The 22,602-nt window shown below is 54.3% G+C and overlaps 3 protein-coding genes across 8 annotated transcripts; 1 reads left to right on the forward strand and 2 right to left on the reverse strand.

The window, feature by feature from the left end:
* Window positions 1–903: 903 nt before the first annotated feature.
* On the reverse strand, window positions 904–6,430 carry TWNK (twinkle mtDNA helicase). Of its 4 annotated transcripts, none has more exons than XM_023546810.2 (5): window positions 6,353–6,430; window positions 3,852–4,092; window positions 3,503–3,610; window positions 3,053–3,194; window positions 904–2,127 (listed from the first exon to the last, which is right to left on the reverse strand). In XM_023546810.2, exons 2-5 carry the CDS (start codon window positions 3,971–3,973, stop codon window positions 1,837–1,839), a joined length of 663 nt encoding a protein of 220 aa, XP_023402578.1. In that variant the 5' UTR covers window positions 3,974–4,092; window positions 6,353–6,430; the 3' UTR covers window positions 904–1,836. The 4 variants fall into 4 exon arrangements, with proteins under 4 accessions (XP_023402578.1, XP_010587361.1, XP_023402579.1 ...); XM_010589059.3 differs by lacking the exon at window positions 6,353–6,430 and adding an exon at window positions 4,286–6,346; XM_023546811.2 differs by lacking the exon at window positions 6,353–6,430 and adding an exon at window positions 4,977–5,090.
* Window positions 6,431–6,463: 33 nt separating this feature from the next.
* MRPL43 (mitochondrial ribosomal protein L43) lies at window positions 6,464–7,263 on the forward strand. The gene is made up of 3 exons (XM_003409172.4): window positions 6,464–6,635; window positions 6,724–6,830; window positions 6,923–7,263. Exons 1-3 carry the CDS (start codon window positions 6,505–6,507, stop codon window positions 7,150–7,152), a joined length of 468 nt encoding a protein of 155 aa, XP_003409220.1. The 5' UTR covers window positions 6,464–6,504; the 3' UTR covers window positions 7,153–7,263.
* A 419-nt stretch (window positions 7,264–7,682) lies between these two features.
* Window positions 7,683–21,076, reverse strand: SEMA4G (semaphorin 4G). 3 transcript variants are annotated; one of them, XR_010318081.1, is made up of 16 exons: window positions 20,999–21,076; window positions 17,488–17,998; window positions 17,242–17,390; window positions 16,898–16,960; window positions 15,271–15,369; window positions 15,060–15,153; window positions 14,773–14,886; window positions 14,428–14,597; window positions 14,175–14,344; window positions 13,722–13,866; window positions 13,373–13,595; window positions 12,850–12,965; window positions 12,578–12,738; window positions 12,321–12,382; window positions 9,668–10,725; window positions 7,683–9,548 (listed from the first exon to the last, which is right to left on the reverse strand). XR_010318081.1 is itself a non-coding variant. In XM_064269440.1 (15 exons), the coding sequence occupies exons 2-15, from the start codon at window positions 17,609–17,611 to the stop codon at window positions 9,893–9,895; spliced, it is 2,523 nt and encodes an 840-aa protein (XP_064125510.1). In that variant the 5' UTR covers window positions 17,612–17,998; window positions 20,679–20,964; the 3' UTR covers window positions 9,517–9,892. The 3 variants fall into 3 exon arrangements, 1 of the variants encoding a protein (XP_064125510.1); XR_010318080.1 differs by lacking the exon at window positions 20,999–21,076 and adding an exon at window positions 20,679–20,964; XM_064269440.1 differs by lacking the exon at window positions 20,999–21,076 and adding an exon at window positions 20,679–20,964 and having other exon boundaries at window positions 9,517–10,725.
* Between the last annotated feature and the right edge of the window lie 1,526 nt (window positions 21,077–22,602).

A 22,602-nucleotide genomic window follows, 5' to 3' on the forward strand; every position in this document is an offset into this window, starting at 1 on the left:
ATTCTGTCCCACAGAGAACAGCTTTGGAGCAGCTTTGCTCCAGGTCTTCCCAGGAGACATTTGTGGTCACTGTTCCCATGCTCTGCAGACCAGACCCCATACCCTTCCATAGGGTCCCAGAAGCACCCCCTTAGGTCGACAGGGAGAACTTGACAAGGCAGCCCTGCTTCCAGGGAGCAGGAAAGCTTTCACCCTACCCTTACAAAGGGCTTCTCCCAGCATCTTCAGAACACCTTATGTTCTCACCACTGTTTCAAAAACGAATAGGCAAATCTAAAGGGAAGTTGGAACTTTAGGATAGCCGGGGAAATGAGGTGGGAAAGTGTCATCATTTAGGTACACTAGTTCTGACAGGGTCTGTGGATTGCCTACTTTACAACCTCCTGCACGGCTTGTTAAAAATGAGGACTCCTGTACCCCTCCCCAAACTCCAGAATTAGAAATGTATGTGTGGCAGGATGGGGGTGGGGAGCAGGGCCTAAGTTCTGCATTTTTAACAGGATCCCCAGGAGTCACAGTATGCACTAACACAAGGGAAACATCAAGAGAGAATATGCTGAGCAGAGCCCACATCGAGGGAGGCCAGTGAGTGGCTCACATCAGAGGGACAGCTGGTCAGGCAGGGCCTGGGCATGTGGCCCAGTGATCCACAGCGCTGTCAGGAATCACATGGAGCTCAAGGAAGTTAAGGATAAGGATACCCAGAAGAGGCGGTGGTGGTGGTACAAGGCAGGGGGGTAGGGGGAATGAACACCCTTTGGTGACCTAGCTCCCTTGGGAACCCTCAGCTCAAATGCTGGAAATGGTGAAGGGACCCATCCATCCCCAAAGTGAAAGGAGAGTCCAGTTATAGACTGGAGACACCTGGTGGACAAATTAAAAAAAGCACAGAAACAAAGGCAGTGGGATTTTTTTTTTTTTTTAAGTAAAACTGGAAAAGGCTGTAAAAATTCATGGCTGTATCTACTCCAGAAACACTGCCTACTTGAGGCAGCAAACCCTGGAATCTATGTCCAGGGGGCACACACTCTGGGCTCACAGCTTCCTTCTGTGGCTGCTGCTAAGAAATCCAGGAGGAGGTGGTTCCCAATTTTGGGGCCCTGATATTCCAGGGCCAAGCACCTAGGATGCCAATTCTAGCAAATGCCCTCTCGTGACAGGCTCCATAGAGTAGGGAGCAGAGGAACTGGCACCCACCATATCACCCCTTGGATCTGAAAACCTCGGCAGGAGTTTTGACAAGGAACCCCTCATTCCCCTCCAGGTTTAGAGGCATGACCTCGCTGTCTTAAACTTGATCATTCCCACCTCAGGGCCTCTGTACTTAACACTCCTGCTACTGGGATCTCATCTTCCTTCTGATGTTCACGTGGCTTGCTCCTTCTGGTCCGTTAGACTCCCGCTCAAATTTCTCTGCTCAGAATGCCTTTTCCCACCGTTTAAACTAGCCTGCAAGCACTATCACATTACTGCTGTGTTTTTAGCGCTTTTGACTATCTAAAATTACGTTTTCTGCTTATTTGTTCATTGCTTGCCTCATCTCCCCCACCAGAATGCAGGTCCCATGGAAGTGGGGACCACATCTGTCATGCTCATTGCTCTATCCTGAGGACCCAGAACAAAGCCTGGTACAGAGTAGGTTCTCAGATACCTGCTAATTCTCTCATTATGGAACACCACCTAGACTAGGCCCCTCAGACTGAGAAGGGCCCACAGCTCAGCACCATAGTCAGTGGTCAGAAGCCAGGAGTCTTTGCCCCAACCTGTCCTGTCAGGCTCATTTCAATGTCCAGCTCTGCACTGCCCTCACCACGAAGGCTGGCAGGTGTCTGGCTGCTAGGGGTTGGGGACCTGGTCCAGGCACATCTCAGAGTTCTGAGGCACAGTCCCCTTTTTGCCAGAAGAGGACTTTTTGGCCACTAGTCCATTGTCGTCCTTGATCTTTTTGAGTCGAGTCTTGCTCTTTGGTGGGACGGAGAAGGTGAGGGAGCTCTTGTTGAACTCGAGCGGGAAGACACCTACATCTCCATCAAAGCGGTTCTTGGAGACCTGCAAATACCGTTTCCCTGGCCCAGTTACCAGTTTCCTGTCCTGTAGGATCAGAACGTTGTCTGCTTCCTGGCTTGCCTGGGAGTTGGGGGGCAGAAGGAGGAAGCCAGGCATGAGAAGACATATAAGAGAAGCAGAACGGAAGGCTGGGGGCACGGGGAGAAGTAGCAAGAATGGGAGAAGGGAAAAGTACCTCCCCCATCACCACAACTCTTTCAACTATTGACCATGATGCTGGGGCCACTTGAGTCTTTCATTTCCTTGATAATAAGCTCCTGCTGTCTTCAGACTTTGTGTATGCTGCTCCCTCTGCTTCTAACACTTCTCCACAGCTGGATATCCCATTCAACCCTAGCTTCTTCTCATCATTCCCAGTCTAAAAGTCACACTTCACCAGCGAGACCATTCTTGACCACTCTAAATAAAGGAAGCACCATCTTTCCACTTCCACATTATTCTCTTCCCCAGCTCCTTGTTCCATGATGGCACATAGTTTGTGCTCCTCACCCTGTATTCCCTGTGCCCAGCCCAGACTTGGCATGTAATAAGCACTCATTGTACACCTGAAAGCTTCAGGATCTGGTTGGTCTTGCTGCCCTGAAGTCCCTCCCATTTATTTACCTAACCTATTTTCTGTCAAAACTCAACCCAACCTTTGTTGACATCTCCTCTGGGAAGTCTCCTCAGATGTCCTAGGCTGACTCAGAGCTTTTCTGTTTGCTCCCCAAATACCTGTGCTGCCAATTGCAGCTTTTATCATTCTGAGTTGTAATTACTATCTTGTTTCCTCACTAAAGGAAGACAAAGAGGGCAAAGGACCAACTATTATCAGTCCATGTATTCCTAGCATATATATTCTTCATGTCATGGCCCCAGAGGCAGCTGCCTCCTGCCTCCCCAGAAGGACAGTCAAGGAAATGATTTAAGCCTGAATGAGGGCTGTCCCTGGTCACATCTGCCCGCTTTACTCCCCAAAGCTTGGGCTCCTCCAAAGGCCACTCACTTTGGCTGAGCCAAAAATGGATGCTGTTTGCAGTTCCTTGTCATCATCCTCCTTACGGGGGTGAATGACCAGTGTCACATGGCAGCTATTGTCTGTAGCAAACTTCCGGAAGGCCCCAACGATGTAGTCTTGAGCTGCAATCCTGCCCCAGCCCAACAAAGAGGTTACTGGACACAGACAGAAGGACAAGAACACACACACACTCTTTATTCTTTCACATCTCCCCACAAACAACCAACCCCACTCTACCTCCTTCTTTCCAAGGATTCACCCTCACGTTTGAGTCCATGCTTCCCACTGCCACACCCTATACCTCTATAAAACCAGAATCGCACATGTATGCCTGCACACATCTCAGAAGACAAGAGTACAGTGTGTGTGCCTAGAGGCCAGCTGCCTGAGAAGACGTGTGCTCAAATGGGTTCCAATTCAATGAGAATGGAAAGTCACCTGTCTGTGGACAGCTGCTCGTGACCCATCATGAACTGCAGATTGTCGATAACCACATGACAAATGTCATAGACGTAGACTGCATGTTGCATAGTATCTATTACAGTCCTGGGAAGAAGAGGCAAGAGATTCAAGAATCCATTACAGACACTCTCCAGACAATCCCAGGCAGATGAGCCAGCATCCTGAAAACTTTCGGGGGCCTGTTTGCCTGCTCTCCCATTCTCTGAAAACCCCTGACCTGTCTTGAAGACCTAGGCATTCCCACTGGAGCTGGAAAAGGAGCCAAAGGTCATGAGTGCTGGGACCTGTCTGGGAAAGCAGAGTGGTTTGGGTCTGGGGACCTTACCTGATGCTTTGTTGCCCATGGAAAGTCATGAAATAGAGGGGCAGGTCCTCAAAGCGGTCGGCCCACTCATCATACTTGTCCAGTTGCTCTTCCAGCCGTGCCACAGCAAACTGTGTCAGCATGACCCGGGCTAGTCTCACGTTGCTGATCTCAAAGCTACCCCATAGTGTGTTCACCCCCTGGGTACACAAATCCAGGGCGTACTCACTGATGAATGTCGTCTTTCCACTGCCTGTTGGCCCTGCAAGAGGATTGAACACAGACCTGGGTGAGGGAGGAAAGTCCTACCCTTTAAACTGTCAAGAGATAGGTCAGGGCTTCAAGGTTAGAGGGGGAACCCTCTTTATCAACATCTACAGTGTCCCAAATTCACATGCTTTGGTCACCTGATCCTCTGCCCTTCTACCCCAAACAGTAGTTTCCCAAAGGGTCACCTGTGAAGACTGTCAGTTCACCCTTCCGATGCCCCTTTAGGAGGCGATTGAGGTCTGGAAAGCGGCTCCAGCGGACACCAGCTGCTTGTTCCACATTTGACAGTTCTCCTAGCACCTCTTCCCGAAGCTGCCGGAAAGACACAATAGACTTGTGCCAGGCAGGCAGGGCAGAACGCAGAATACGAGAAAGATTTAAGCCTCGATTCAGGGCCTCCAGGGGACGGGGCTGCTGGTCCCCAGGCCGCACCAAAGAGCATCTCTTAGGGTTCAGTTTTCTGGCAAACAACTTGGCAGCCTCCCAGGACCGAAGGTCATCCCCCAGCCAGAGCACAATACGTCTGAACTGTTCCAGGTAAGGGAGTAAGGCAGGGGGTAGGCAGGCTATTCCCCTTGGTAGGGCAAGGCTGGGCAGCCCCATGGATTGGTTCAAAGCAAGGCTGTCCAGCTCACGACTAGTCAGTACTACTTCAACATCTCGGCGATTAATCAGTGGTAACCCAAACAGATTGTGGTAGGCACCAGGCCGGGGAATGGTAGTCTCCACATAGTGCACTTGATCCCCCTGGCCTTCAGCCCCTACTACCTTCAAGCCTCGCAATCCCAAGCCTACAGGGGAGAACCAAGGAAAGACAAGACTGCGAGCAGGCCGCAGATACCGCACACTGAAACGCTTGAGTGTGTCGTCTGTCACCTTGGAGAGGCCAAACATCACACGAGCTAGCTGGGCCTCCTGTGGGTCAGGCAGCTCCCAGAGAGGTATCGCTCGGTCCCAGATTCTCCGGACCTCCTCACTGTTCACAGCTTCTGGAGCCTCACTAAGCAGGACCCCTTCCTTAGTCGCATCCCCTCGCCCCTCCACGCTGGCTTGGAAGTCTTCCCAGCTCCCCTCTGCTAGGCTGGCCATGCAGAGAAAGCGGCCTGTGGTCTTGTCAATGAAGAGGTTGAAGGAAGTGGCAACACCAACATGGTCCTTGTGGTGTGAGGCCCCTGCAAAGGGGCTGGGTGCCCGCAGGCAGCTGTGGCCATCCTGGAAGGGGATCCCATGAGTCCGCAAATATTGGCGGATTTCGGTTGTAGTTATAGGCAACACTGGTACATCTAAGGCTGGAAGAGCCTCCTTCCTGTATCGTCTGCGAGGAGGTCCTGGGACCAAGCTTCGGGGAAGGCCCCTCCAACCCATCCATTCCCCACGCAGGGGCAGGAGGGTACGGAGGGAGTATCCACCTCGGAGGAGGGCCCACATTCCTAGTCAAATGGAGGAAGTCACTACTTGAAACGCGTTAGATGCCTGGTTCTGGTGCCTTCACTAGGCCAGACTCTAGAGAGCCTCCTCACAGCACTCTAAAGAGCTCATTGAAGTGGCTTGTTTCTCTCCTCAAACTTCTCCCCCACTAACATCCCTCTGAGCACTCTTCAGCCCCTCTACATTGCTACTTCACATCTATGCCCACCTAAGAGAGCCTTCCACGTTTGTTATTATTTGCCACGAGTTGATTCTGACTCATGAAGACCCCATGTGTGCAGAGTAGAACGGCTCCATAGGGTTTTCAAGGCTGTGACCTTTTGGAAGGAGACCCCCACGCCTGTCTTCTGAGGCGCCTCTGGGAGGGTTCTCAAGGCCAACCTTTCCAGAAAGGAGTCAGTGCTTAACCGTTTGCACCACCCAAGGCCTCTTCTTTGACATCTATGTCCCTCTGTGTGGCTTCCTTACCTCTATGGTACCTTTACACCACCCTGTTGCCTCTATGACCCTCTACATAGCCACTCCTAACCAATATGGTCTCTTTACATCATCTCTTCACCCTCATCTCTACCAATGCGCCTATAAAGTCATCTACATCCTTTTTGCAGCCCTTCTGCTCTAGACCCCCACCTAGAGCCCTCTTCGCTGCTCCCTGCCCTCAATGGAACCCTCAACACCACTGGAGCGCCTCTCCAAGGCCCCTGCCAATCTCTGAGCCCCAAAGAACGCCCACTTCCCTATCCATTCCGGTGTCCTCCTTCGGTTTTACTACTACGACCTCCGCGCTTCCGGACCCTGCCCCCGAGTCACAAGTCTCCCCTCACCCCTTTCGCCCGCAATGTGGGTCACCCGCACGCGCCACTCGCCTTGACCTCGGAAGCAAAACCCTGCCCGGGCCCCTCTGAACCGGAAGCTCCAGGACTTAGCCCCGCCCCCTCCCCTCGGCGCCTGAGTCCGCGGCCTCCGAGCTGGCGCTATGACTGCGCGCGGGACTGCGAGCCGCTTCCTGACCAGTGTCCTTCACAACGGCCTGGGTCGCTACGTGCAGCAGCTGCAGCGTCTCAGCTTCAGCCTCAGCCGCGACTCGCCTTCCTCCCGCGGTGCCAGGTGAGCCGGGAGAAGGGCAGGGGTACGGTTCCGGGCAGAGGTCGCCCAGGGTCAGGCGCCACCCTGCTCATTCTTCCCGGTCCTTCAGGGAGTTCGTGGAACGGGAGGTGGTCGACTTCGCCAGGCGGAATCCCGGGGTCGTAATTTACGTGAACCCTCGGCCGTGCTGCGTGCCTACAGTAGTGGCGGAATACCGTGAGTGGGTCGGGCTGGGGATGGAGGACGGGCTGGATCGGGGTTCCACCGGCTCACCTTCCACTCACAACCCTCCCTCCTCCCCCCACCAGTTAACGGGGCTGTGCGAGAGGAGAGCGTCCCCTGCAAGTCGGCCGAGGACATTGCGACGCTGGTGCAGAAGCTGGCCGACCAGTCAGGCCTCGAGGTGGTCCGCATCCGCAAGCCCTTCCACACGGACAGCCCGAGCATCCAGGGCCAGTGGCACCCCTTCACCAACAAACCGACGACGCCCGGTGGGCTCCGCCCCAGAGAGGCCCAGGGTGCTGCCCCAGCCCAGTGACAAGTGGCCCCACTCACTCCAACCCCAGGCTTTGGACTCTTGCCCCCCAGAGAGGTGGTTCTTTTTTGGTTCAGGGGATTCCATGGCCAGGCAGACAAATGGAGCTCACCCATGAGAAAGTTGACTTCAAAGCTTTTGCCTGGGATAAAGAGTTGTCTTTTTCTTTTCAGTGCCCACTGCTAGGGACAATGACCTTGTGAGCCCCCCTAATCCTTATTGGCTGGCATCTCTGAAACCTGGAAGCTCTCAAGAGTTTTACAGGGCCCTCATTTTCTGGAATCCAAATTGGTAATAGTGGTCTCAAAACACGATGAGAGGCTCAAGCCTGGGTGCTTCTGAAGAATCTGGGATGTCCTATTGTGGCAGCTGTTGAGCCAGAGAGCTAGCGCCTTATTTTCTGCTGTGAGCCTGGCATTGAGCTAGGCACTTTATATGTGTGAATGTCTGTATACAGATTAGAAAACTGACAGTAATAAACTTAACCTAAGGTCACACCGGAGGTCTTCAAACTGTGTGCATATTTTCAACATAAGCCCCGTTTTTTCATTATTCGAAAACCAGAACCTAACAGGGTGGTTAGTGTCAAAGGCCATGTGATTAATCTAGGCCTGACCCCTGGAGGGTGTGATTCTCAGGCCAAGTCCATGGTAAGAAACTTTTCTGCCCTCCTGTTGCTCTACCTCCCCTACACAGGCCCATTTTTGTTCAGAAATGAATTCATTCCTTCCCTTGTTGGGGGGAGGGTTGAAAAGCTTCTTGGGGTTGAACAGGAGGGCTGATAAATAACGAGCATCATCTAGGCTTAGCTAAAAAAGGGTGGTGAGGAAAAGAAGCAAGAAGTAAAAAACCTAGACACTCTTGTATGAATTCTCTAACCTGTAATTCCCCTGTTGTCATGCCCCTTATTACCATGAGGAAACCCTGGTGGAGCAGTGGTTAAGTGCTACGGCTGCTAACCAAAGGGTCGGCATTTCGAATCCACCAGGCGCTCCTTGGAAACTATATGGGGCAGTTTTACTCTGTCCTATAGGATCGCTATGAGTCGGAATCGACTCGACAGCAGTGGGTTTGGTATTACCATGATCAGTGAATAGTTGGATCCCAGGGAAGCTGAGGATCCCAGTTTCCTCTGCAAATGGTTCTATGCTGAGCACAGCCAACCCTGGCTGCAGAAATCACTGTAGCAGCTTCTCCACAGGCTCTGGAGCCTGTCCTCTGGTGACCAGGGAAAGGCCAGTCTAGACCAAGGAGACCACTCACAGCTGTGGGAAAGAGGGTATTTATTAACCAACATGGGGGAGGAGCTGAGCCCAGGCTCCCCACTCTGTCACATGCCTGTTGCACCCACCTGGGTGGTGAATGGGGCATTCCTAAAGTATAGCCATTCTCAAAATAAATACATTCATTGTAGGGTGGAGGTGGGAGAGGCTGGATGAAGGGAAGTAAAAACCCGTGGGATTCCACGTTCTCAGCTACAAAAATAACAGTCTTCCTCACCCAAGGGGACTGGGGGAGCTCGGTCAGGATTTGATTGTTCCATATGGGCCTGGAGACTTCCGAGGCTCCTGGACCCTGAAAGTGCCACGGTGAGGTAGGACAGGGGTGGGAGCCAAGCATCCAAACTCCCAGCCTCTGCCCTTTGCATAGTTCCAAGAAAGGGCTTCATGTGCCAGGGGAGACATCAGATCGCTCCTCCCTTCCCCCGCGCTGGTCTAGGGGTAGCAAATGCTTGATCCCCACTGAAAGGGAGGCTGGCTCATTGAGTGCAGTGTTGGTCACCTGTCCTAGGGAAGGGTCTGCAAGGACAGCTAAACAGGAGGGGGACCTCCCTCTGAAATGTCCATGGACCAAATCCGACACATGTCTGTGGTGGCAAGGGGAAGCTAAGAAGGTACATGTGAGTGGAAATATAAGCACATTTGTGGTATAGTGTGTGTTACTATGTGTGCGTAAGGGACATGCCTGGAGCTCTTTCTCTGTCACTCAGGAGTGACCAAGGGGAGTGAGGAGGCTGACTCACAGGGGTGCACAGGAAGGGAGAAGAGGGGAATGATGCAGTCTTCTCTCCCTAGGCTGGCCTGTGCTCAAGGTCTTACAAGAGAGGTTACTACATGGGGCTGGGACTGGAGGAGGGTATGAGATAGAATGGGATGTGGCAATTGAGAGGGTACCCGAAGTCCAAAGGGTGAAACACAAGAAAGAATGCACCAGGAGAAGGCAGGGTGGGGCACCACAGCCCAGCAGATTGACATTCTTCCATGTGCGCATGTGAATGGACACAGGGCTCAGGTGGCTCTGGTGGCTGGCAGAGGTCTCCTCTGGCTTCAGGACTATCCAGCACACAGGGCCATGCAGAGGGTGGTGACATGAGGCCATCTGGACCCGCAGAGCCCTGCCTGGGAGAAAGGGAAGGGTTTGGGCAGGAGGATGGCACCCTCTCCTCCCAAGCTCTTAGGTTAAGGGGCTAGGAATCAGGGCTGGGTCTGCAGAGCTCCTGGTCCTGGGGAGCACCTACCTCTGAGGAGCACCGGTGGGCCTGGGCTGTTCACACATGGGTCTTTGGAGACTGAGGAGGGGACTTTGGCTGGGCCTGACTCTGGCCAGCCCTACAGGGACATGGAAAAGTTGGGAGAAGGGTCTAGAGTAGGGGATGTGAAAGTAGGGTGGCTGTGTCAGAGAGGCAGTGGACCAGCCCAGGGCCGACGGGTTGGCTTGACAGAGCACTTGTTTTGGAGCTGGCTCAGACGGAGCTCTCATCAAGCTGCTCTACAAGCTGTGTGTGCTTCCTCTTCTCCAGGATGCGGCTGAGCTCCTCAGCAAAGGAGCAGGGCCCTGCGGGCACTCCATTGTCACTCTGCCTCAGGAGTACGTAGCTGTTGCCATTCATCCTACGTAGCCGACTGGGCAGTGCCACCAACCCATTGGTCAGCTCGGCAGGGGGTGGTGGGGGTGGTGGGGGAGGTGGGGCTGGGGCTCCTTCCCCAGGGATGATCTGGAGGCAGCTGCCCTCCAGGCCCCCAGCCCCCTCCGCATCATCACCCTCATCTTCTTCTCCAGGACACTGGCCGGAGACAGTCTGCAGCTGCACAGCAGAGCCCCCTGCACGGCCGGCTCGGCCCAGTGAGTATTTCCGTCGGTGCCCTCGTCCTCCTCCCCGCAGACAGGCCACATAGAGAAGGGAGGAGGCCAGGATGAGGCAGAGGCCACCAAGGGCAGCAATGGCTAGCACATAGAACAGCCTCACATCAGGTGCCAGTTGGGTCCCAGGCATGGCAGGAGCCTGTGGAGCTGGGGCAGGAGCGGCTGGCTGGACGGTGAGGCTGTAAGAGGCCAGCAGAGTGCGGAGGCCATTCTCCTCAGCATAGCAGCCATAGTTGCCACTGTGCTCAGGCTGTGTGTCTGTCACCAGCAGCCCATCCACGCCCACGCGGTAGCCATCCTGCCCATCACTCAGGCCCACGCTCCCATTGAGCAGCCACAATGCCCGGGCCAGGTTAGACGGCTGGTCACAGGGCAGGAGGACGTCATCACCCCGGAGTACAGAGCGGGTCTTCAGTGGTGGTGGTGGAGGCCCTGGGTGGGGGAGGGTGCAGGAGGAGAGGTGAGTACCTGCCCATCCCAGGGCAGGCACTGGAGATGGCAGGCCAGATCATTCACTGCTTCGTCCCCTGCACTGGAGTCCCAGTGATGGCTGACCAAACACTATCCACACATGCTGCCATGTAAGGTTCACACTGACCTTCCCAGGAAGCAGTCAGTGCCTTGGGCCTCTTCTCTTTTCTCTCCATGCTCTCACACTCTCCTGTGGTTTCGATTCCTGCCATCTGCCAATGACTTCTCAGACTCTACCTCCAGCCCAGACCTCTCTGCTGAGCGCCAGACTTGAACATGCTGCCATATGCTGAACATCTCCACAGGCAGTCTCTGAGGCACCTCAGAGGAACTGAGGCCAAAGCCCCCTCCCAAAGTACCCCTGGTCCTTTCCTTGAATTGGCCATCACCGTGAATGGCACCATCAGCTCCTCAGTGGCTTAAGTCAGAAACCTGGGGGTCTCCCTTGCCTCCTCTTTTCCCCTCACCTTTGTATCCAACCCTCACCAAGATTCTGCTTCCAGAATCTATCTGACTTGTTTGCTTCTTTCCTTCCACAGCTGCCAGCACCACTCTGGCCCCATACAATCCATTCTCCATCCAGCAGTGGGGTAATATTTTAAAAATACAAATCCTGCCTCAACTCCTCAGAGGTTTCCTCTTGCTGTTCAGATAAAGACTGGAATCCTCAGTATGGCCCCTGCCTACGTGTCTAGCCTTCTCTCCTGACGCTCAAACACCCTAAGCTCTCTCTGCCTGCTGTTCCTTCTGCCTGGGTATCATCCCCCGACCCTGAGCTCTCTACTTGCCTTATTAATAGCATAGTAGAACATAGTGATTAAAAGCACAAACTGTGTAGTCAGACTGCTTGGAGTCAGGTTTGAATTCTGACCCTGCTTCTTAATAGCTGATTAACTTTGGGCAGTTTACTTAACCTCCCTGTGCCTCAGAGAGGTTGTCCCTCATGGGGGTAATATGGCATCTATCTAGAGAAATGCTGTGAGAATAAATGAGATCGTGCATATAAGCGTTTGATCAGTGCCGGGCACGTAGTGGGTATTCAATAAATGTTTTTTTGTGAAGATTAACGCTGGCTCTTCCTTCAGGTATCTGCTCAGTCATCAGCACTTCCTTAGGGAAGTGCCTATTATCCTTCTGAACACTCATCATAGTTGTAATTATTCCTTTTGTAATAAAAAAAAACAATGAAAAGAATTCATTGTAATTAATTATTTATGTGCTCATTTGATTGCCTGCCCTGCCTCCACCACAGAAGTGACTAGACATTTCTCATCTTGGACCTGTCTCCTGATTTATAATTCATCTGGGCAGCAAATGTTCATTGAGCACTTACTGCGTGCCAGGCTCTGTGCCGGGTGCTACAGATACAAAGGTGAACAAGACGGGCCCACACGGCTGCTCTCACGGAGCTGAGAGGTAACAGTTCACTCAGCTCTGAGCTCTGCTCACTATTCAAAAGCCTAACTGTCATACTCACTGAAAGCACACAGACACAGATACTCAGAGACACAAATGTGAAAAGGGATAGGTCACACACATCTGTGAGTGCCACTGACCTGTGTCCCTGCTGTCTTCACAGCCTCGGTTTCCTCTCTCTATGTCCTGTATCAGTGCTGTCCTGGGGACAAAGGATTGAGATTGATGAACACGGAGAACTGGGTTTCAGTTTCCCCAGCAAAAAGGCAGGACGGGGCTGTTATGACTGACCCCCACCCCCCTACAGCTAGCAGGGCATCCTCCACTCAGGCCCTGATCCCTGGGCACATGTGACCTCACTGCCACCACCACCACCTCCCACCCTCTACTCTGACACCTGTTGGCTATGGTGGCAGCTGCCATGCAGGCATGGGTGCTGGGGTCCCAGCCGCAGTAGGGGTCCCGGGCCAGGATGCAGTCGTAGCAGGAGTCGTAGCGGGAGCAGCTGGACAGTGGTAGCTGGATGACTCCACTAGGGGCCCCCACGTAGAGGCTGTGCTGGGAGCCAGAGAGGACAGCTGGTCGGCATTGCCCCAGACAACACACACAGCCACTGCCCAGCACCCCCATCCCAGAAGGCCATATGGAGGGTCACAAGTCAGGGGCTACCTGTGTCAGAGAGATGACCAGATTCTCCACAGACTGGGGTTCTCTTAGCACTTGTATCTCTTCAATGATGTGCATTCCAGAACCCAGAACCACGGCCTTGTGGATCCAGCCATCAGCTGGCATTGAAAGGGCAGAGGGTCAGTGAGATCAGACCAGCAATGGGGTCTGCTCTAAGCCCCCACAACAGGCCTGACAGGGACACCTTGGGCAACATGAGGTCAGGAACAAGGATTCAGCCAGTAGCAGTGGGCCCTCAGGACACTACGAACTCTGGGTTAGTCATGTCAGCAATTAATGGGTTCAGAAGCATTATCGATCAGGGTCAAATGTTATTGTGGTTGGTGACAGGAGTTAGCAGTCACCAAGAATCAATGGTCACTAGGGGCCAGGAATGAATGTTCATTGAAGCATCAACATTGATGGTCACAGAGTTTTGTGATAAAGGGTCATCTAGGCAACTGGGGGTCAACAGGGATCAAGGGTCAGTAGTCACCAGAGGGCTCGGGCCAGGGGTCAGGAGCACCTGTGCCCAGAAAAAGCAGGTCATAGGTGAGTCCAGCAGGTGTGGTGACAGGTGTTCCTGTGAGGTGTGTATAGCGCACGCTGCGCTTGAGCAGGAGGGGCCGTCCGCGTGTGGGCACCACAGGCCGAGCCATCAGTGGGTGCAACTTCACAAAGTCCAGGACCAGGGAAGGCAGATCCCGGGATGAGTTGTAGCCTCGGCTGCGCAGTGAGTCTGTGATGCACTGGGGGTGGTGCAGGGGCGGTGAACCTTGGGCTCCACTGCCTGCCTGCCCTCCCAGTAAGGCCAGCCTCTTGCCCCTGCCGTGGGCTCTGTCTACCCAGCACTGGCCCCAGGCTTAGATGCTCACCGAGCCAGGCCGGGGCTCAGGCACCCCACCGTCATAGCGGCCCCAGCGTCGGATGCCATCCTGGTACTCCATGTAGGGGCCTGTGAAGACTCCCTGCACCTCTGCCAGGTCATAGCGGCAGACAGCTGAGGCCTCCAGCGTCTTCCTAGGGGCAGGAGGTAGGGAGGGGCCTAAGTCACACAGAATGAGCCCACCCTCTCCCCATGCCTCTATGCCTAGCCTGGCGCCTACTGTTACCCTGGCCAATCCAGCTCTAGGACCACAGAGCTGCCCCTGTGGGTTAGCAGGCTACTGTGCCTCTGACCCCAGGTGGAGCTGGCCATGCCTCAAATTCTCTCTTTACAGCCAGCCCTCTCTGCAGCTGATCCTATCTCATCCTCATTGACCTCTGCTCCAGCTCTCCAGCTCTCCACTGTCCCCAGTTCCTTGCCTCCCCACTGTCCCTGCACTGACCACTGTGTGGTCAACGTGAAGGCTGCATAGAAGCGTGTGTGGGCTGAGTTGCCAGCATCCAGGCTGCAGACACCACGCAGAGTCTCATACTGTGGAATGTGGCAGATGAGACGCGCCTTCAGAAAGGATGTCCACTTCTTCTGCAGGATCTTCTTCCCTCCCAGGTCTCCCTGGGGAGGTAAGGGTACAGGGTCACGGGCTGGAGTCTGAGGTCCAGCCTCTTCACCCTTGCCCTGGCCTCAGCCCTACTCACCTTGCAGACACGGGCCACACGGGCTACGCGGTGGCTGCTGCGGCTCTGAGTGAAGCTGCCAGAGCCCTCCTCGGCTGCACGCTCCGTGAAGAAGTAGTAAACCTTGTCATCGTCCCCCACTGCACTGGCCTCGCTCTCCCGTGCCAGGACAGAGAACACGAACTCAGCATCTATGGGTAGGGCAGTTCCGGAGGCTTCCTGGGACAAGTTGTGTACTCCCCCACCCCTACCCCTCAATGGACAAGCTCACCTTGAGATTTGGGGATGGAATGGTCAGCTGCCCAAGGCAGTGAAAATGAAGACATAGTCCCCCGCCCCCATCAGCCTGTGCCTCATCCTCCTAACCATTGAGCCAGTGCATCGGTGCCTCCTCAGTCCTCAGGGAGTAGGGGTGGCGGCTCCGGCGGATGTCAGGAATGCTCCGGAATTCATAGCGCGTGGCTGTGTAGAGGCCCCCATCTGGGGCAAGAACATACCAGGTATGACAGAAACGCCACATACAACAAGGGCGTGTGACACACAATGAGAAGTACGTGATACATACGGACAGCAAGTCCCACCAACGAGATCCATATCCCCAAAACAGCGTGCTTGTGGGTGAGGAGCCAGAGTAGGGAGGAGGGCACACTCACCAATGATGAGGCCTGTGAAGCCATGGGCAGGGTCGTAAGGACATTTCTCCTTGCCCTCCTCGAAGCTGGTTGGCAACGTGAAGGCCTCAGCATCCTGGAGGAACAAGATGCCAGAAGTCGGCGGTCCTGAGCACAGGCAGGGGCTGCGGCCCAAGCTGAGACCAGCCTGGGGTCGGGGCCTAGTGATCAGGGCTGGGGCAGGCATACTCACAATGGCTGCACAGAGGGGCTGAAAGGCATGCGTCCCACATGTATAGAGGTGGGTGGCATTGAGCCGCTGCAGGAACCTCACGTGGTTGAAGCACTCAGTCTGTGGATGAGGTGGGGAGGGGCTGTGAGCCCCTTGCCAGGCTAGAGGCCTCTGTCAGTCCAGCTGTTGCCCCCACCCACAGCACAGGTTGTTCTTTCCAAGCTCCCCATGGGCCTTTTCACTGCCCAGAACACAGAATAAAAAAAAGGGGGGGGGGGTGGATTCTGTGGACAAATACATTTGGAAACCACAAGATAAAATCTATCTTTACTGAAGGACTTCTGAGAACCTCAAGGATGTTGCTGTGCATTGTGGGATTGAGCATGTAGTGTTTTCCAAACTAATCTGACCAATTAATTAAAGCCCTGTTTTGAAAATTAATGTTCCTCAGAACACGCTTTGGGATATGTTCTCCTAAAGCCTTCCACCCAAAGTGTGGTCTGGAGACCAGCAGCGTCAGCTTCGCTGACAGCTTGTTAGAAATGCAGACTCTCAGGCCCTTCCCCAGGCCTACTGACTTAGAAGCTGCATTTTAATAATATACCTTGGTGATTCAGGTGCACATTACAGTTTGAGAGTCTCTGAAGTGTCAAAAATTGCCAAGTGCCCCTTGTCACAGAATAAAATCCAACCCTGCAGCTGGGCATTATGGCCTCCATGACTGGGCTCCACCTGCCTCACCAGTCCCTTTCTACCTACGCTGCCCCAGGAGGCAGCCTCCTTTGTCAGAATCTCCTGGAGATGCCTCTTTAAACGCTGCTGCCCAACATCGCCCCAGATCCACTGAACCAGAATCCCCAGTCTGGTAGACCTTGGAAAAGGGTATTTAAAAAAAGCACTCTACTGGACCTGTTATATAGCCAGACGTTGATGCCCTACAGACACCCTGTCCTTTAGTCAGAAACGGCTGACACTTCACTAATGTCCCTCCATACTGGGCTCCATACTGGGCTGTTCCTTCACCGAAACCTTGCTTTTCTAAAATGGGAGATACTACTACTTCATAGGGTTATTTTCGAATTAGAATTAGAATAGCTATATCAGCCCTTTTTCAAAAACCAAAAACAAAACCATTGCTGTTGGGTCAATTCCAACTCAAAGTGACCACATAATACAGAGCAGAACTGCCCCATAGAGTTTCCAAGGAGTGGCTGGTAGATTTGAACTGCTCACCTTTTGGTTAGCAGCCTGAGCTCTTAACCACAGCACCATCGGGGAGAGCTCTAGTGACCCTATAGCACTTATTAAAACCAACCCCGTTGCCATTGAGAAGATTCCGACTCATAACAACCCTGCAGCACTTATTAAAAAAACACACAGCACTTATTAGGGGTTGCTTATTATTCCTATCATGATTATTATTTGGGAGCCCAGAGGAGATTAAGATACCATAAGCAGGCCAAACTAATCGACCACCAGATATTTGGATTAGAAGCGCTGCGCCCAGGACCCGGTGCTTGGGCAACACCTATTTATTGTGATTGCTGTGATGGACTGGCTAGTCTGTGCCTCTTCATCTATCTTTACCAACCCTGACAACCCCAACAGAGAGGGAGGAAAGGAGCTGGGGACAGGGCAGACCACGTACCTGGTTGTTTTTCCCTTTTTGATGACATTTGCTTTGCATCTCTGGGGAGGCCTCCCAGGGGATCTGGTGGGTGAAAGGGAATGGGCTGATGTGTTGACCCCAACTCCCTTCCTTCTTCTCACTAGCCGTGGGGCCGGGGTTGGGAAATTGGATCCAAGGGAGCTGGGGAAGTCGGAGTGAGCATGAATTTCAGGGGCATTGGATACAAGGGAGGCTTGGGTTGAGAAGGACAACCCTGTCTGAGCAGGGGGCTGTAGAGAGCTGGCAGGGTTTCTGGAAAGTTGAGGTCCCAGTGAGCTGGATCAGGCTGGAGACGCTCTGGGTAGTCCATATCCCAGACTGACCTCTTTGTGAGTCCCATCTCCTATGTCTAGAGCGTTGAGAGAGAACAGGGCACCTCGGGCTCCCACCAGCAGCCTTCCTGAAGCTTCCTCCAGCAGCAGGATTGAGTAGTTCTGGGCTCGGCCCTTGAAATGCCGGGTCCCAGAGAGCTCTGGGGAGAGTGGGAGCTATGAGCCGAGCCCAGCTCTGAGGCTGCCTCCCCACCCCCAGCCCTGGCTTCTGCTGCCTCTCAAGTTTGGGAATCTAACCTTCGTAGGGGATGGTAACCCGCGGGATAGCATCTAGTTCTCTGGACGGTCTTCGTAGGGAGGGTCCGGGGACTGCTGTGGCTGCCAGGAAGCTCAGGAGGAGGGGCCAGAGCCTTCCCCACATCTTCCTGGGGAGGCCCAGACCAACCAGATCCCCAATGGGAGCCAGGGCCAAGTCACAAGAAGGGGGTTATAGAAAGAACAGTCTCAGGGGTCAAGGTTCAGGGAAGTCACGTGGAAGGCGAGGGGTCATGAAGGCATGGGGGTCACTGAGTCATGGGGCCAGGGGGGATCCTGGAATCGGGGGGACATGGGGTCGCAGGGTTGTGTGGCCATGGAATCCCAGCTAAGAGGTCAGAGGAAGGGACGGATCACACGCAGCCTTTCTGCATCAAATACCAGCTCCATGGTGAAGAAGGAAGTCGTAGGGTCACAGAAAGGTTGTAGATCACGGATGTGGTCACCCTGTCCTCGACAGCAGGCCTAGTCCTTGTTCTCTTAAATTGGTTTTCTGAAAAAAAGCAGAAAAAAAAGGCTCTTTGATCTGTATGTGGGGTGGAAGGTGGATGACATTACCCCCAGACTTCTGGGGGCACTGAAGAAGGAGGCCCAGCAGCCACGGAGCTCCCAGACCAGGACCGCGCCAGTCGCTCAGTCCAACTCTGCTCTGATCCAGGAGATTGGGGTGGAATGCTCCTCCTTACACGACCCCACACGCCCAGCACCACTCTCCTCTGGCCAAGGAGGAAGAAGCTCAGAAGTTTGGTGAAGTCCCTATCTTGGGAGAGCTAGGGTTCTCAGGGAGATTGCCTGCTCCTTGAAACAGTGACATCCAACCAGGCGGCGATGGCCCTACTGCCTGTGGGGGTGGGTGCCTTACGCAGGAAGGCATGGGCAGAGAGGTTTAATGGGCCTTTGTTTATTCTGTCTTGTTTTCCCTTTGTTTTTTCTTTTCCCTAGCCCGAGAGCTCCCTCTGGAATTTCTCTTTAATTAGACACTTCTCCTCCCCTCCCGGCATTCTTCTCTGAGGGGGTGCACATCTCTGTTCTGCCCCTGCGAGTCTGTACTACACCCTCTGGCTAGGCGGCCACAAGCGTCCCTACCTGCAAACAGGCACTTACAGGCACAGCTGTATCTGGGCCACCCTAGCTACACAGGTGTAGTGTCTGTGCAAGAGGCTCTCGTGTACCAGGCTAGGTAATTGGGACATGAACAACGTGAAGGTGAACCACGGGATTCCTGAGCTCTTGGTTGGAGACCATTCCCACACCTGAACCCTCCCTTAAGCCAACCAGTTATGGATAGGGTGGAGATGGCGGCAAGTCTTCTTACCTCCTGGAATAGCCCTCCCCAGCCCCTGTAATTTAAAGAAAGGCCTGGTGGTCTACATCTGAAAAATCACCCATTGAAAATCCTATGGAGCACAGTTCCACTCTGACACACATGGGTTGCCATGAGTCAGACTTGGCTCCACAGCAGTTGGTTTTCTTTTTTTTGCCCCTGTAAGAGGCCTCCTGATCGCTGAGGGGGCTCCTGAAGGCTTCCTGGGCTAGGGTGGAGGAGGCTTTGACCCACCCCATCTCATGATAGTCCCACAGACAGGGCCAGAGAGGCCACTGGCCTCCTCCCCCACCTTTGATGTCAAATATTAACTCTCCAGCCTTGAGGAGAGGGGAGGGACCAGGAACTAGACAGAGGGAGAACAGGAAGTTGAAGTGTTTGTTTGTTCAAGAGGTAAAGGTCAGCCCTGCAGTGCAGAGGGGGAGAATGAAGTATGAGATGAAGTACAAGAGGAAGAGAAGGGGGTCTCTGAACCACAGAAAGGGCACCAGCTCCTGGTTTGGGGCCTGGGGCAGCAGGAGGCCCCAGGCAAGCTGCCCATGCCCCACCCCCTACTATGGAGGCATACCTGTTTACCTTTGGGGCCTCCTATTTGCTTAGCGCTGAGCAGGTGGAGGGGCTGTTTGGCTTGGAAGGGTCATTCTCTAGGATTGGGCAGCAGGAACACACCCCAGGTCAGAGAAACCCCTCAGAATGTGGTGCCTGGAGTGCTTACCCAGGTATACTCTAAGTTGCACGTGTCCAGAGGAAGGTGATGTGCACGCACATGGTGCACCTAGGCTCATGTTCACAAGGAGTGCTGTGAGCACACATGTATGCACAGGACAATCATGCACATGTACACACAGGAGGGAGGTTTGTGCAAATACATGCTCATGCAGAGGGCCATGGCCCTGTGTGTTCATGCATATTCACATGAGAGGCTGTACCCACATGCCCGTTCACTCAGCACTTCACACGTCCTCAGAGGTTGGCAAGGGAGGGTCCCGCATATACACACACAGGGACATGCACCAAACCCATTCACACAGTGGGTCAGGCACACACATGTTCACATGAGGATTAATTTAAGCACATGCGTGTTCACACAGATTCCTCATACACAATAACATGCACACAGAGGCCAGCACATGTACACACTAGCTTGGAGGCTGCCAGTGTCCACTGAGGCACAGACACAGAGCAGGACCCCACCTCCCTTCCTGAAAGTCAACAGTGTGTGTTTGGGTATGGCTGGAGGGGACTTCTGACCTCGGAAAGAGGTGCATGGGTCAAGGCAGCTCTGCGGGAGAGAGAGGGGTACCTAATTGTGGCAGGAGCATGGGCCTAGCATTGGCAAGGGAAAGAGGGAATGAATCATGTAACTTAGCACCTCCCTAACCTCCCTACCCCTATGTACACTGCAATTCTAGGTATGCTAGCAGGGCCTGAGCTCTCAACCTCAAATTAACCAGTTGGGAGGGCGGAGCTAAATGGGTGGGGCGGAGAATGCTTCCCCACCCCGGTGGCGAAGAGGGTTCAAGGTCTCCCGTCCACACCCCACGCTCCACCTCGAGTTCCACAGTTCAGGTTCCTTCCGGAGCCAGCCCCCTGAACTCTGGCCATCTTCCCACTATTGGATCCCAGGGCGGAGGGAGCTGGGGAGGGGAGAGCCCCAAATAGGGTCAATGGAGGATCTGCAGACTCTCCACCTTCATCCCGGCTGCCCACCTGCTATTGCAGGGGCATCTCCCTCTGCCCTGTGGGGTGGCGGTCTACCCTGGGCTGAGCGAGCCCCTTCTCTATCCTACCCTCTCCCCCGCCCCCAATCCTAGACAGTCCGCGACTCCCTCCCCTCGTCAGGTCTAACCTCAGTCTTTACTGCTGCAGCTCGAGGACAAGCTCTCCTACAATCCCGCCGGGCGCCGAGAGACGCGACCCAGATCCCGGAGAACACTGCTCATCCCGCAGGCCGCCGCCCCGCGCCGGTGCCCGACTCCTGGGTTGCGGGACTGCGCCTAGCGCGGCCCGCGGCCTGGCTCGCGCCGCTCTAGAGTCTTTCTGCGGGTTCGGGGGGCTTGGCCGCGAGAAAGGCCTGGCGCAGCTGCAAGGGTGGACTGGACGCGGGGAAGATCTTCCTTGGTCGCCGCCCCCAGTCCCCGCCGCCCTCCGCACTCCCCGCTCCCTCACCTTTGAGCTCGGATCCCAGGCTATACAAACCGCCTCGCGTGGCTCCGCGGCCCCGCGGTCCCGGCTGCTGGAGGAGGGGGCCGCGGCCGGAGGCGGGGCGGGAGGAGGCGGAGCCGGGCGTGGGCGGGGGCCAGGGAGGCGGGACCCACGGAGTAGGGTGCGGGCAAGGGCGCCGGGCTCTTCCTTCGCGTCCCTCACCCTAACAGAATAGAGCTAGTTTGACACCAAGGCTCAAGCGCAGCCCTCAGGCATCTGGCATACCCGGCTCTCCCGGAAGGAATGAGTGGGTCCCTGCCCCCGGGTCCGCGGCCCGATAGTCCCCCGGTGGCGGCTGCACCACCCTCCGCTATCTTCTAGCCTGAGGACCCCTCCGACTGGCTTACCGTTGGGCGTGCAAACCCATTTGGGAGTTTTTCCTTTCCGAGCGTCCTCTGGTCTGTCCTCTGACCGGGCCTTCGCTTCTGCTTGCAACCCTGCCACCTCTTCCTGCTCTCTTCCCGAGGGGGGAAGGGCTCCAATAGATGGAGACCAGGCCAAAGGCCTCCCTCCCTCTGGCTGCTGGGGTTGAGGTCTGGGTGGGGGAGAGGGGATCAGGCTGGAGGTGATGAAGTAACTGACGGGAGGCGCACACCGACAATGCTGTTTTTCTGGGTAAATAAGCCACAACCTGTCCACTCACCAAACTTAGCCAGTAAATCAGATTCACCACGTCACTGGGACACCTGCATTCTCCTCCGGACCATCTTGAACATCACTCTTCCTCCAGAACGTCCAGGGCACCCTTCCTAAGCCATCACAATCATCATACCTAACCAGTAACCTAGAAAACCCCTCAGAATCAACTCCTTTAATTCTACTAGGATGGTCGTTTCCCTCCACTCAGGCCCTGCCTCTTTCCCACTGTATGTTAAAGCTGATCCAGCTTCTGAGGTCCAAACTGAACCTGAACTCCGGTCATGTAGTTTTTTTGGGGGGGCCTGGTCTTTTTTCTTCCCTATTCAGGAGTTTGGACCCCTTTCCTCCCACATCCTCATCCATGACAGCATTGATGTAGGCCCAAGAGAAGGACCAAAATGAGGGTCACAGTGACACAGCTAACTCTTGCATGTGCCTAGGAGTCTAAGCCCTGACAGGAGGGGCAGGGAGTGGGGGACAGGTGGATGGCTCCCTGTGTCTCTTCTGGTGGAAAGCTCAGTGGCCTGAAGGTATAGAGGATTCAAGTGGCTCTTTCATTACTTAACTGAAAGGACCCTGGGGAAGACTTCATCTTTCTGAATTTCCCAAGGCTCACAAAGTTTGGCACTTGCTCACATGCAACCTTGTAGTTTGGGCTGCTGTGACTGCAGACTGTCAGACAGCAGGGCCCACATTACACTTCCACCTCCCCCCATACGCCTCTCCCAGCACTCTGCAAACAGAAGTGTGTGAGGTGTGTGTGAGGGAGGGTGCAGCTGGGGGAGAAATCTTACATTAAAAATGTACACATGCTGCTATAGAGTGTCCTGCTTCGTTTATTCACTGGACCTCATCCCATCCTGAGGAATTAATAGCTTCATTTTACAGATAGGGAAACTGGCTCTAAAGAGGTTAAGTAATTGCCTTTA

Source organism: Loxodonta africana, chromosome 16, assembly GCF_030014295.1.
Source record: "Loxodonta africana isolate mLoxAfr1 chromosome 16, mLoxAfr1.hap2, whole genome shotgun sequence".
Classification (NCBI taxonomy): Eukaryota; Metazoa; Chordata; class Mammalia; order Proboscidea; family Elephantidae; genus Loxodonta; species Loxodonta africana.